The sequence below is a fragment of the Rattus norvegicus genome, chromosome 18 (assembly GCF_021556685.1).
Source record: "Rattus norvegicus strain SHRSP/BbbUtx chromosome 18, alternate assembly SHRSP_T2T, whole genome shotgun sequence".
NCBI lineage: Eukaryota > Metazoa > Chordata > Mammalia > Rodentia > Muridae > Rattus > Rattus norvegicus.
Window position 1 is genome coordinate 63,825,001 of NC_141551.1, and position 15,348 is coordinate 63,840,348.

The window sequence follows — 15,348 nt, forward strand, 5'->3', positions numbered from 1 at the left end:
CCCTTTGCTTCTATGAGGGTGCTCCTCCACCCATTCACCCACTCCCACCCCACCCCTTTAGCCTTTCCCCTACACCGGGGCATCAAGCTTCCCTCCCCTCCCACTGATGTCAGATAAGACCGTCCTCTGCTACATATGTATCTGGAGTCTTGGCTCCCTCCATGTGTACCCTTTGGTTGGTGGTTTAGTCCCTGGGAGCTCTGGATGGTCCAGTTAGTCGATGTTGTTCTTCCTATGGTGTTGCAATCCCCTTCAGCTCCTTTAGTCCTTCCCCTAACTCTTCCATTGGGGACCTTGGGCTCAATCTGATGGTTGGCTGTGAGTTTCTGCATCTGTATTGGTCAGGTGCTGGTAGATCCTCTCTGGGAAGAGCCATGCCAGGCTCCTGTCAGCAAGCGCTTCTTGGCATCAGCAATAGTGTGGGGGTTTGGTGTCCACAGATGGGATGGATTCCTTAGGTGTGGCGGTCTCTGTATGTCCTATCCTTCAGTCTCTGCTTTATTTATTTATTTTTGTCCTGTCTTTCCTCTGGACAAGAACATTTCTTGGTTTAAAATTTTGAGATGCATGGGTGGCCCAATCTCTCAGCTGGGGCCATGCCTATGTACTGAGGTGGTCTCTACAGGTTCTATCTCCCTTTGTTGAGTATTTTGGCTAAAGTGTCATCCTTGATCCTGGGAGCCTCTCACCTCCCTGGAGTCTGGGACTTTCTAGTAGCTACTCCAGTTCCCCATCCCCTCTGCTACATGTTTCTATTCAATTTCCTGTATTGGACGGGATAGGAAGGAACTATAGAGGATCAGACATAGTTCTTAATGCATAAGCTACCCGATGCTCGACAGCAAGTGAGCTAATTGGATTAAAACCATGTGTGGTAAACTCCTTGAGGCTTTAATTCTTCCACTTAGAAGATGAAAATATACCCAACAAAGAACAGAAACTGAGAAGGACTTTGAGTCTACGCTACAATGTTTTACCTTTCTTCTCCTAATCAAATACATTGTAGTACAATAGTGGTTGTCTTATTTTGAGGAATGCCTCAGAGTTTTGAAACATGTGCACACACATCTATATGCACAGAATGACACATTTAAGTATCTAACTTTTAGACAAGTTCATATCAAAACAGTCTGGATTCCTTCTAAGTGATGCTGGGTGTGGTGGTTCATGCCCTTACTAACACTCTCGAGGCAGAGCCAGGCTGACCTCTTTGAGTTTGAAGCCAGCCTGGTCTGCCTACTGAGGTCTTGTCCAGCAAGGACTACACAGTGAGATACTGTCTGACAAAATAATTGTGTCAGATCTTCAAGTGTATGTGTCCTTTATCGTCACAGTGTATCCCCAGGTAAAGTACAAAAAGATTTCAACACCAGAGTCACGCAGAACCCGGAGAAAGCAAATGGTAACAGTTAGGTATGTGTCTCTTCACTTTCTTTTGGAAGATCTCCACTCCTGGAAACACCACCACCCCTTAGGTCAGAGGTGGGCAAATTCTTTTAAAATGCTATTTTAAAAAGTATCCTTTAACGATTTCACACGTGTGGCTGCGGAATCATTTCCTGACTCATGGGCAGCCACTCTAGTGGCTGTACCACTGAAGAAAAATGTCTGTTTCATGGAGCAGCCAGTCACTGCTCAAAACCGGCTCAACTACGTGTGGGGCATCCGGTACTGCTTTTCCCAATCCAGGTTGGAATATGACAGCTCAATCTCACGCAGGTCTTGTGCTGGTGACCATGGTAACCACTGTGTTTGGGTGCAGTGGCCATGCTGTGTCAGGCTTTCCCATCGTCCAGCTCTTCCACCCTCTGTCCCCTGTTCCACAAGTGTCCGTCCCCTGAACGTTAGCAGAGAGTGGTTCAGACGCCTCTTCTAGAACTGAGCCCTCCAGGCTCACTTATTCTCCACCCTTCAGCCTTTTGTAAGTATCTGCATTAAACTGCTTCCTGTGGCAGAAAGAAGTTTCTTTCTTGAGGCTGAGAGTTGCACGAAGTCTGCGGCTATCAACAGACATTTAGAAGACAGCCATCATGCCCGCTTAGCACTGCAACTACAGTAGTAATCGATTCCTTCTTCCAACTCATGGATTCCCCAGCTGGGGCTTTTGACCATCTTTAAAGTCCTAGGTGTGAATTCCTTCCTGTGGAATGAGCCTCGATCCAATCAGAAAGCAGCTGGTTACCCCCATAACAGGGCACTGTTGTTATCAATGGGGACATCTCAAGTGTTACAGCAGGCTGGGTCCCCAGTTAGGGAAGATCTTGCTGACGCCTTCACTCCAATGACCTCTGAGACTTTTGCCTTGCCCTTCCTTGGCTTTTGAAAGAAAAGTGCAACTATCTGATTGAACTCTTAAACCGACTCCCACCTCTGTTTCTTAAAAAAATTTTCCTGAGTCCTGCTGCCTCGGTGCTCCTAAGACTAAATCATTTGTATGGTAAGAACGAGACCTGTCCTGTAGGTCAGGCTCAGCTCATCTTCTCCAAGGACTGAACAACCCCGTGCTCTGGGTGCTTGTGTCTGAGTGTCTATCAGAGCACCCCTGTTCTAGGTGTTTGTGTGAGACAGTCTCACTGTACAGCTCTCACTGGCATAGAACGTCTTACAAAGACCAGACGGCTTTGAACTCACAGACATTTCTACCCCTGTGTCTGCTGCTACCTCCCAAGAGATCAAAGGCATGGCCACCACACCCAGCTACCTTGGGTTTCTGGATAACTAGAGGTCTCTGTCTGTCTGTCTGTCTGTCTGTCTGTCTGTCTCTCTCTCCCCTCACTTCCCTCCCTCCTTTCCCCTTTCTTTTTAATTTTTTTGTTGATTAATCTACTTTACATCCTGATCACAGCTTCCTCTCCCTCCTCCCTTCCCAGTCTCTCCCTCTCACCTCCCCTCACCCCATATGTCCCCTCCCTTTCTTCTCCGAAAAGGGGAGGCCTCCCTTGGACATCGACCTGCCTTGGCATATCAAGTTACAGTAGAACCAGCCTCATCTCCTGTTGAGGCTAAACAAGGCAGCCCAGCTAAGAGAAAGGGAACCAAAGGCAGGCAACAGAGTCAGAGACAGCTCCTGCTCCTGCTGCCAGGGGTACCACATGAAGACCAAGCTGTATGTTTGTTACCTATGTGTAGAAGGCCTAGGTCTGCCCAGGCATGCTCTCTGGTTGTTAAGTCTTTGTGAACCCTTATGGGCCCACGAAGCTGATTCTGTAGATTTTCTTGTGTCCTTGACCTCTCTGGCTCCTTCAGGATCTCCTCCCCTCTTCCAAAGGATTCCCCCAGCTCCGTCTAATGTTTGGTCGTGGTTCTCTGCTCTGTTCCAGTCGTAGAGACATTCTTACATCACAGGATGAATAGCAACCACCTCTGTTGGAAGTGACTTACCTAATAGCTGTTCTCATTGAACTCTTACTCTCAAGCTGTTGGCTCTTTCTCCTCTGCCCTTACAGAGCCAGGGGCCTGACCCAGGACTTGGGGTTTTCAAGGAGACAGACGGGGACTTCCTCACTTTCAGAGTTCACTTGCAATAAACTTAAACAGCACAGGACCATGTGTCAATATAATGTATATTATGTGGTCACATTTTATTGCTGTAATTGCCATTCCCCATTAGGTTTTTGATTATAATAATGGTGAGTGTTACCAAGCCTTTCTGCTAAGCCTTGACATTTAGGTAATGCGTAGTTTCTATTGACTGCTTTATTCTGTGTTTGAGTCACACTTCCTTGTTTCTTTCTCTGCATGTACCCTATCTATTTTTCTGAAGCATAGTAGGTCAGGCCTACTATGTTTCAATTCAGGAGCCTCTTCCCTCTGCCTCCCACGTGCTGGGATTACTGGCATGTTCCTCTATGCCAAGCGTTGTCTCCTATATTTTGTTGAAAACTGGACATTGACATTTTCTGCTGACATTATAGTAACTGCTGATCCCAGCCCCCCACCCCTGAACCTGCCGTTCTGTATTTACTTAGGGACTTGGCTGGTCTGTTTGACTCAACTCTACCTTGCAGTGTGACACTCTGCCATCACTCTTCAAACAGTCACAAGTGACCACAATCATTTAGCGAGACCTTTGTATTTCTTTACCCGGAATTCCTATTACACAGTCTACCTTAGTTGGTATTACACCAAGTTGATAATTTCCACTAAATAGCCACTAACTATGTTAGCTGATTGTTTTCTTATGCTAGGCCCTTTTACAGAGCCATTTTTGTGCTAGCCTTTGAGGTGTGGTCTAACCTTGGAAGAACTTTCCTTACCTTTCCTTTTTATGCTATGTAGAATTTGCTGGTTACAAGGTTACCGCCACTTCTTAGTCACTTACTATGGAAGTTTCTATTCTTGACAGAATCACCTTCAAGTTTGAGCTTCCCCTTGTTCTCATCTAAATTGTTTCTAAATAAATTGTCTCTTAGGCACTGTAGCCCACTCTCATGCTGTCTGATTCCACTCTGGACAAGATCCTTTCAGTCACTGCTCCAGAGGTGACAAAGGACCCCTGGACCAGTTCTCTCAGTGAACACCGGCACTGCAAAGCATGGCACCGCACCACACCGCACAGTACTGCACCTACACCACACCACACCATACCACAGCACACCACACTGTCCGCACCCCTACCGCTCCCCCCCCCACTGTACCCCCACCCTACAGCACCGACCCCACCACACCTCTGCTACACCACACTACACAGTACCACACCACACCCATGCCTAGCTCGCTGACAGTGTTTCTGAGCTTGCCTAGCATGGAACTTTCTCCTGATTGTTGAACCAGGCTGCGTGATCCTGAGTCCCTGATGTTCTCAGCCTGCTGTGCTTGGCGAAGTCCTTCCTAAGAGTTGGGAAGGGAGAAGAGAGAAGGGCAAGGAAGGCTGCTTGACCAGTCACCTGTTACTTAACCTCCATGTCAAAGGCCAGCCTGGTCTCACATGGGTACCATCGTCTCCCTCAAGGGCTGGGGCGGTAGGGCAATGTAAGACTGTTTTGTGTCCGTCGCCACAGTGAGTGAACTCTGTGCCGATGACTTTGGGAAAGGGTATGGCTCGTGTGCCTCATGGTCCCGCTATTCTTAAGAAAATGTAGTGGGTTTATTTTCGTAAATGTTTATCTGCTGAATTGCTTTAGACAAATTTCAGAGACAATAGTTTATTTTTAACTTTTTTTTTTTTTTTTTACCGATTGTGTTGGTTTTCCTGATAATAGGTCTGTGGAGCTCTTAAATCTATTCTTGTAAGTTAATTTGTCTATTTTTTTTTATGTTCGGTTTTCAACACTGTATAATGCAGTTGAACAAATATTTTCCTTACAAAACTGAAACCAACTTATGTCTAGTAAGTATTTCTAAATTGGCAAATGAAATGTCTAGTGTTTCATACTATTAGAGATTGCGGTGAAATTGAACTTTTAATAGTGCACATACCTACAAAACATGGCATTATTTAAAAACTTTAGCATGTCAAGCTTGTTATATGTTAGATCTTAAAAAAAAAAACATAACAAAACTGCAGCTTCCTGGCAAGGAATTGATACAATGTAACATTTGGAAGACCTTTGTTACATGACAGCAACTCTGACAGAGGAGAGGACTTCAGACCCACAGATGAGCTTTACTGGGAGACATAGATGTGGCTTCTAGAACATTGGGAGAGATATCATATCATATCATATATCATACATCATTTATCATACATATATCATATATCATATCATACCATATCATATCATATCATATATCATACATCATTTATCATACATATATCATATATCATATCATATCATATCATATATATCAAAGAGAGCCATAGGAATCTTGAAGGGAGAGAGGAAGAAAGAATGTTCCTTTCAGATTTAGACAACAAAGGGGGAGAAGGGTTCTGACTCCTCAGGGTTTGGGGGGAGAATTTACAAGCTTCATGTTGGTGACCTAATCTATGGGCCAGACAGGAGTCTGACCATGGTGGCAGGCACTGGGTGCCACCCAAAGTCCCAAGTTGCCTTGGTTCTGGCTTGGGGTAGGTGATTGGCTTTGCTTTTCCTCATGGAGGCCTGAGTCAAAGGAGGCACCTGCCTATCAGTTCTTGGCCCTAATCAATAGATGGCAGGGAACAGGATAAAACCCTTTCTCCCCCAAATTCCTTCTTGTCCGGGTCTTCTATCACGGCAACAGAAACGAAACCAATCCAATCAACTTTCCAAATGGTGGAGCTAATGGCTCAGACCTTCCCAAGAGCCCTTGTCCTAGAGAAGTAGTTCATCCTTTGATCCTTTTAAAGGATATTTCTAGATCAAAGCACCTTTAGAAACGGGGTTTGGCTCTAGGGTCATACTGTGATCCCCTGAATGTATAATTGTCTGATCATCTGGTTAGTAATGGATGGTACGGCTGGATTCGTGGCCACTTACAAGCTATGTGACTTCACCTTCCTGTATGATATGTTAAATATGATCACTCGTATTTAAGTGATCACATCTAGTATTCATTTGGTAGTAGTTACAAGAATTAAATGGCCTAGTTGCAGGAGCTCAAATGGTTTTGAGATGTCAGTCACTTGGCCCCCTTATGAGTACGGTCTTGGTGTTAGCCATGACTGATTCTGTTTTGGTTATGTGTCATGCTTCTACATGGTGATCTGTTGCACACAGCAACTCAAGTACCTTCCTGTGGTTACCTACACAAGATCAAGCCAGACAAAATCCCAGCTCGAAGAGGGAAGGGCTCACTGTTGGTGGGGGAGGTTTTGGCAGTTGATGGTTGCCAAGGGAAGGAAGAGTCACTCTTTTCTAGATGTGGCTACAGGTAGGTTGCCCATGCCCAGTGAATGGCCCCATGCTCAAGTTCTTATGGCCAGCACTAGTTGGACCCAGAGGGTTAGTGATCACAAGAGCAACAAAAGGATGTGAACTTGGGAGCGTGATGGGGGTAGAGTGGTCCATGGAGAGTTAGGAGGAGGCAATGTGGCTGGGTGTTATCAAAATACAAGGTATAAATGAATGAACATTTCAAACAATAAATACAAACTTACTATTTTTAAAAAGAGAAAAAAATGGAGGTCTGGAGAGCTGGCTCAGCAGTTAAGAGCAATCGCTCCTCTTCCAGAGGACCGCAGTTCAGTCCAGTCCAGCGGTTACCAACACACTTGTCGGCAGCTCACAGCTACTTGGGACACCATTCCAGGGAAAGCTGATGCCTCTTTGAGTCCTCATGGGTACACGCGCACATGTAGACATACGCATGCCACAGACAATAAAATTAAAAAGTCTGTATTAAAAGACAAAGAAATCCTGTCTCCACAGGAGGCTCTTGGTTTGCTATTCTCATTGATCCTTTAACACCGTCAACCCCTGCTGGTTCTCCCAAAGCATTAGTGAATGGGACCAGCATTAGCTGGTGGGAGAAGGGCCAGCGCCCACCCTGTGATACTCATATTTATTACCCTCAGGCTAGGAAGACAGCCTTGCTGTCGTACACCCGTGTGCACACAAACACTGGCACACTGACTGCTGTTCTTTAAAGTCATCATGGAATAGTTAACATGAAAGATGAGAGGCCCATATTCTCTTCTCATTTCTTCATTCTGCTGCACAGTTCTCCCCCCCCCCCCCCACATCAGGGAATACACCTGAGTTTTTGGTGTCCCAATGAGTCAGCCTATAATTAAAGTAATTTTCTTAAAAAAAAAAAAGTTTCGGGGCTGGGGATTTAGCTCAGTGGTAGAGCGCTTACCTAGGAAGCGCAAGGCCCTGGGTTCGGTCCCCAGCTCCGAAAAAAAGAACCAAAAAAAAAAAAAGTTTCTCTGTTTAAAGTTTGTGTGGTGTGTGTGTGTGTGTGTGTGTGTGTGTGTGTGTGTGTGTGTGTGTGTTTATAAGTGTGGAGGTCAGAGGACATATCTCCTTGGGAGTCAGTTCTTGTAGGCTACCTTGCAGGATTTAGGGAGTCAACTCAGGTCGTCAGGCCTGTGTGTAAGCACCTGTACCCACTGAGCCATCTCATTGGCCTTGGCCTAAGACCTTGCTAAAGTCAGGCTGAGAATCTGGTCTTCCAATGAGCTTCAAGAGCTGCTGCAGATCCTGGAGGCCAGGCTCTGATTAGTGGAGCTTTTACATCTCAGTCTGCCAAGTGCCATATGCAGAAAATATTGTGTCTCATTTTACAGAAGAGAAGATGGACCCCAGTTCAAGTTAACAATGTTAGGCGACAGCTCTGGAAACACAAGTGATACCTGAATTTAGCTACTCAACTATCTATGTATTTTCTACTGGTTGGAAAAGTAATTTTTACAACAATAATAACACTAAGGTGTATATCCCACTTAGCAGAGGATGGCTTGAGCATTATACAAATCTGGACCACCATAAATATGAATAATTTTTTTCCTTAGAAGGAATAGTGCTGTGGTTGCATAGATTATGTAAAAGGTAAACTCTAAAATTTGTTAATACATGGAATTCACTTCCTATTAAGAGGTTACCTTAAAGCTATTTGATTTTGACTACTTAATAATCTTCTAAACCATCTCACTGGCCTGCTGGCTACACACTTTTATGTTTATTAACATTTATACCAATATAGAGCTAGTTGGACACAATGTAGTCTTTAGATTTCTATATAAAGACCTCTTTGTGTTGCAGTTTTCGAGCACCAAGGATACATTAGTAAAATTTTCCATGCTACAGGCTAATCTCCACAAATACCAAACTATTGCTGTTTTGAGTCTTTAGGAGCCCAGTATTTACATTCCTTTAGAGCCTTAATTCCTTGATCTTTGAATATTACAAACTCTTAAAATACAGTTTCAGTTTGTAAAGACCAAATTCCAGGGTATCACTTTTATATGGAAAAACTCATCTCAGATCAAAATATTACAGCATAGTCCAAAAAAAAAAAAAAACCCAAAGAATAGGAACATATAATATAATGGTCAGGACCATTGATTCTCAACGGGGTGCAAGCATTTGAAACACAAAATGGTCGTAAAAGCCTTGTGGAAATGCATTTATGGGTTAATATGTCTCTTAATGTCTAAAACGGGCAATCGAGATGTAAAGAAAGAATCATAGCAAGCGCTTACCCATCTGCTAATATCCTTTGGCTAGCTTCAGGGAGTTTTACGTATGTTGATGAACAATATTTGGTTTTCTGTTCACCAAGCAAAACAATGGGTGCATAGGAAGTTTCAAATCTATAGTCCGTCTTCTACCCACCTCTACATCTACCGTCTGTTTCATCTTGGATCTCTCATCAACAAATTGGGAATGAGAAAACATGCTTTTTGGGGTTGGTATGAAGATAAAAAAAATATACCGAGCTTGGAAGTTTCTGGATTTCCATGAATGCCGACTTCCTGTTTCATAAACGCTGGAAGGGTATTCGTACCTCTTCAACTGATCTTTAACTGTGAGAATTTGTGCATGGAGCAGAGGACAGAGATGGCAAAGGAGCCTATGACGTAAAACACAAGAGGCTGGGTAGTAACATCATAAATGCTATCATGTAAACAAATATTCCTGGGTAGGAGGGAGGGGATGCTTTACTCTCCTGGTCCAGCCCTGACCCATTTGGCTATATTGCTTTCCTCTACTAGCTCCCTGTCACTCTTGGCTCCAGGGACCCCCAAGGCTTTTGCTCCCTTAATTTGTCCTATATAGACCATGTTTGAAAGCCAGTCCTCTGAGTAGGGTCAGTTCCTTAAGACACGATGACCTACCTACCGATGGACCCTGAGACAGTTCGGTGCCTCAGAAAGGCTTATCTATCTGTATAGGATTATAGTCAAGTCCTGTGTGTTTCCTCTGGAGGACTGTAAACACCTCACAAACATTATCAGATAGATTATGTTGCTGAAGACTTCTCTAGGGGAAGCCATGGTGAGGTCTTCAGTGCTGCCAACAAGCCCTGTGAAATGCCCACACCCCACCTGGCACCACGCTCTGAGCCTCTGCTGTGCATAGCGAAGACGCATGGGTCATCTCAGAGTTTACTAGAAAGCGAGGATCCAGAAAGCCTTCCCGAGCCCTTGCTTTCCACAGTAGCAGAGCATGTGGTTGCAATGTGTTTTGCACTGTAGCACACTTGCGTCCTCGTGTCTAGCACGTCAGACATTCCCCATGCCCTTCAGCTTTGTGTGCTGCCATTTCCTCTGCATTAAGGGAAAAGAAGCATGGCACATAATTGTTCCAACAACACCCATAAAGTTTCGCCAACACAACTAACTAGACAGGAGCTGAACAAGGGTAGTATCGGCAGACATGCTAATGTGGGTGAGGGAACGCTCGTGAGGTCTTGGGCCTGTACAGAGAGCTGCAGGCAGCTAAGGAATGCTGAGAATGGGAGGAATAGTCTTCCCAAGGGAAGAGCATGTTATCCAGGACCAAATAGCCTGAAATCATACATATAAGCAATAGTATATGGATTGAGCAGGTTGTATTTATGTATTTGGGAATATATATGTATATGAGTATAAATGAAGATATGTATATATGTACAGTCATATGCATTTATACATATGTACTATGTATGCATGACTACATATATGTATGTATACATATATACATATTTATACACATATATGTATTTATGTCTGTATACATATATATGTATACATATGTGTATATATAGTCATTTACATATAAGTATATGACCACATAACAAAAATTAATGAAAAATACTACAAATTTTTTAGGAAAGTAAGGAAGGGTAAGTGGTAGGTTTTTGAGATAAGGGAAGGGAAGAAAATGATGTAATTATTATAGTCTCAAAAAAATAAGATAAGTAATTAAAAGGAACAGGGCCAGTCTTTACATACTGTAGCTAGAATGAGATATTTATCACAGGTTGCACCCCTCCATTACGGTTTATATGATCTGACTTCTGGACCCTCTCTCAGGAGAAACTTCCTCAGGAGTGTTTAAGGCAGAAAAAACAAGAGTCAAGGTTGTAGAATCAACACAGAGAGTCCCTCAGCAAATGCTGGCTGAGGCACTGTGCACCGTTAACCAGGCTGTGCACCAAGCACACTACAGACCCAGCCTGCTTCTGTAGACACTGCGCTCAGCAGTCTACAGTGACTGTCCCACAGGAATACAAGACAGCAGTGTGTGTGTGTGTGTGTGTGTGTGTGTGTGTGTGTGTGTGTGTGTAGCAAGCTTAAAATAAACTTTCATCTATAAGGTCAAAGGCTTTTAGTTTCATTTTAAACAGAATGATCATAACTTAATTCAAATTGATTACTTATGACCAAAATGCCCGGTGATAGGAGTCAACTGGATATCACAAATGTGTGTCCCTTCTGCTTTTGTTTTGTTTAAGATAGGGTCTTGCCATGTAGCCCTGGCTGGCCTGGAGCTTGCTGTGTAGACCAGGCTGCCCTCCAGATCATAGAGATCCACCTGCCATGTGCCCCTGTGTGCCACGGGTTTCTGGATAGATGAAGTGTTGATGACATTCCGAAAATGTAAACTCCAAAGCTGGTTATTCGTGAGCATTTCAAAACGCAGATGTGTCCGGTAACAAAAAGCAGAAGGGAGTTTCAGACTCCATGAAACTTGCCAAATCCCCAATACTACAAGAGACTTAGAAGGCAATCATATCCTCTCCTGTGTGGAGTGGTGTCACTGTTAGCCATCATGCCAACCACCTTTGACTGCAAACTACTGTCCCTAGATTGCAAGAGTCCCTAGGCTCTAGGGAAAAGAGACAGCTGAAGGCCAGAGAAGCTGACTTGAAGTGGAAACAGTTTCTAATTCTCCTTGCAGCTGGCTGTTCTAGAACATTCCATGAACTGAAGACTTCCCCGAATCTACTTGAACTCCCCCTCCCCCCGACTCTTCACTCAGCAGTATAACCCTGAGGGAAGTCAGGATGAGCGTCTCTAAGGAAGGGAAGCTATGCTTTCCATGTAGAAATGACTGAAGAACTGTCCCCTTGCCTTGATGTGACCATCTGATCACATGTCAGTTTTCATGCTGAACCTTCTGAAGCTGTGTGAAGCATCCCCAAAATGCGGGAGGTCCTCTTGTTCCTTTCCTGCTCCCAATAACTGGACCAGGAGAGAGTGATGTCTGAAGTGCCTGGACCCTGCTGTCATGCCCCAGGTGACACTCTTGGGCTCTTGGCAGGGACTGACTGCTGGCCTTAATTGTCTTTATTTCTAACTCTGGTGGCAACCAACAGCTTTGCTTTGACAACTCCTCCAGCCAACACTGTTGTCCTGGCCCACACATCATTCCTATTTACCCTAAATAAGGAAAAACAAAAGCTATTCTCGGCAGAGTGCAGGGCCTGCGGCTGGGGTTATTTGCAGTGTGACCAGGGCACTTGGCCCTTCTCACTGTGGCTGCCAGGTGATTTTTTCTTCTTCTTCTTCTTCTTCTTAAAACTGTAACAGACGTGCAGCCATCCACAAAGCCTCTCCACACAGCCTCGAGACATCAGGATGCATAAGAAAGGTTTTAAGGACGTTTGAAAACCACTGTCTAGACCTCAAGAGAAAAGGGGCTTCTTGTACAAAAGGAAGAGCGCTCCTGAGATAGGTCTTGGCTTTCCTGTGTGAATGGCTCCTTTGTATCACTTGGGGTTATTTTTCTGTAATTTTAGAACTGCTTGAACTAAAACTGCATAGTAAAATCGAGAGTTCTGTTTTTATAGGCTTCTCTCTGTGCTGTGTTTGTGCTTCTAAGCCAGGAGAGCTTGCTAAGGGAGAATTTGAATCTGAGAATAGGAGCACTTCTCCTTGTGGTAAGGCATTGGGAGCTGTGGATGCTGGGAGAGCTGGTGTAAGCTGTCGGGACTTGGTGGGGAGGAGGATTCAGAACGATAGCCTGTAGTGGGGCCTCCAGAAGGTGCTGGCAGCTGGATACCCAAGGCTGATGTTTTTGCTTGCCCTGTTACCCTCAGTAAGCTCACATTTTAAGTCCTCAACTCTGAAAGCTTCCAGCAGAGAGGAAAGAAAAAGATACTATGTTGAGATTTTCAGACGCTTCTTTCTTCTGAAGAGTCTGTTTCACCATTTGCCTGTTATATATATATATATATATATATATATATATATATATATATATATATATGGATTAGCGAATGTACTAGAATAAGGCGAATTGTCTAGCTGCATTCTGCTTGCCTGTGTATGTGACATGTTGGGATGTGACATGTCTGGATGTGACCTGTCTGGGTGTGAGGCCAAACCCAGAGAAATGCAGACTAATCACTGATATATGTTGTCGTCAACAACACTGAGTGCTCTTGGGATTGGAGGCGCTTGGGCTTACTGTCTGTGACATCGCCAGCTTCCTGCCACAGACCTCCTGATTTCTGTTGATGGCAGTTGATAATTGGTAGTCATAGTCTGTGGTTGGAGCCACAGACTTTGAGTCTAGCACCTGGGCTGGGCCCCTGCTGATAGAGTAGAAAAAGACTTAAGAACTCCCTCTACCACACACAGTTCTCTCTCTCTCTCTCTCTCTCTCTCTCTCTCTCTCTCTCTCTCTCTCTCCCTCTTTCTCTCTCTCCACACACACACACACACACACACACACACACACACACACACACACACACACACCAGCTATAACTACAGCTCTCAGCTGCCTGGAGAAGAGATTGGCTGAAGCTGAAGAATGGTTTGAACTGGGTGGGCTGTGCCACAGTTGGAGTCCCTTGCAAAGGACTTGATTATGTCCATCGACCAGCCAAGCAACAGCTCACTGAAGGAGGTTCAATTTAAAGACCTGTTCTTTAAAAAAGGTACATTTGCAAAAGGGTAGCTGTGAGTGATGCAGGGTCTATGGGGCTCTCTCTCTCTCTCTCTCTCTCTCTCTCTCTCTCTCTCTCTCTCTCTCTCTCTCTCTTTCTGTGTGTGTGTGTGTGTGTGTGTGTGTGTGTGTGTGTGTTTTCCCTTGGAGTTTGGTCTGAGCAGAGCTAAGCAGAACAGTTAAGTCCTTCATAGGACTTTTTTCCCTCAAACCTGGCAATCGTGGTGTAGCCCATGAAACTGAGAGGTGGAGGCAGGAGGATCAGAAGGTTTTTCCTCAGCTACATAGTGAGTCGAGTGAGTTGGAGGCCAGCCTAGGATGCAGAAGACCCCACCTCAAGGAAAAAAAAAGTTTCTTTTGCCTCAGAGAAGTCTGTTGGCTCTGACAGGTGGGATCTTAAGGGTGCTTTTCCCATCTTCTTTGGTTTGCAATTACTTTGTTACTGTTGGGGGAGATGAGTGTGTGTGTGTGTGTGTGTGTGTGTGTGTGTGTGTGTGTGTGTGAGAATATATATATAATACATATTTCACCCCCCTTCATATGCCCTAAAAATTTTCCTCTTTGACTGATAGTGAGTTGCTGAAGATAACATTTGGAAGAAAAGAAAAAAAATGTATCTCTTTTAATGCGATTGGATTGTTGACTAGTTTTTTTGGGGGGGGTTATCCAGGTAATAGGAGATAATGGGAAACAGAAGTGGACCCCAAGAGCGATGGGGAGCTAGAGTGGAAGGCAAGCAGGCTGCCAGCCAGCACGGGCTTAGGAGCCACACTTGTAACCGTGGCTAAGACAGTTACATGTGCAGCCGTATATCTACTGACACCTTCTTAATTTATAATGTGGAGGTGAGGTGAGGGTGGATTTTAAATGACTCCTATAAGGGAGGAATATGATTTTAGGTACTTTTAGTTCCCATTTATAGTAAGGGCAGGGGATGGATTTTTTTTAAAAAGGTTTCTAACTCTTATATTTTTACTCCCCCGCTGCTTTGTTTTGTTTCTGTATTTAAAGAAAAAGTTGTCAGTCATCTTGGATTGCAACTTTTTTTTCCCCTGAAGAGATCAAGATAATCTAGGTTGTGATGTATGTAAAGAAAAGGAGCTGTGCTAGGTAGGAGCTCTGGCCTTTGATGCTACTTTGCACAGAGTCTGTGTTCTGGGGATTCCTTACTCAAATCCCTGCCTTCTGCTCCCAGCCTACCTGTGCCTTGGCAGGTGCCTGGTTGGGACTGAAGGTGGAGGGATGTGTCCTGTTATCCTGGATCACAGGATACCACTTCCAATCTTGTGATGCAAACTGCCTGTGTGCATACAGGGATATAATGGGGATATATAAGCTGATACCTTAGAGCAACCATGAGCCTTCTTCTCTGGTGACGATCTGTGCTGGGTTCTTGGTGCAAAATGTGAAAATCTCTGGCAAAATGTTAGCGTTATTAAAGTTGTTGGTGAGTGTTTGCCAGAATATGGTTCCATGAGAGATGCCGTACAAACAAATTAGCCAACAGAAGTTCCTGCTTTGGACCTGATCACCTTGTATGCAATATGCAACAATCTGTAAGCTACGGGGGACAAGATAGATAGCCCAGGGCTTGGTGTATGAG

The 15,348-nt window shown here is 44.4% G+C and overlaps 1 protein-coding gene across 17 annotated transcripts in view; it reads left to right on the forward strand.

Moving 5' to 3' along the window:
• Positions 1-15,348, forward strand: part of Ldlrad4 (low density lipoprotein receptor class A domain containing 4) — a 334,279-nt gene that overhangs the window by 281,944 nt on the left and 36,987 nt on the right. Inside the window, exon 1 of one of the 17 annotated variants that reach the window (XM_087593479.1) lies at positions 13,589-13,737. Within the exon in view, the coding sequence (XP_087449605.1) occupies positions 13,668-13,737 (70 nt within the window). The 5' untranslated portion in view covers positions 13,589-13,667. 17 annotated transcript variants of the gene reach the window in all.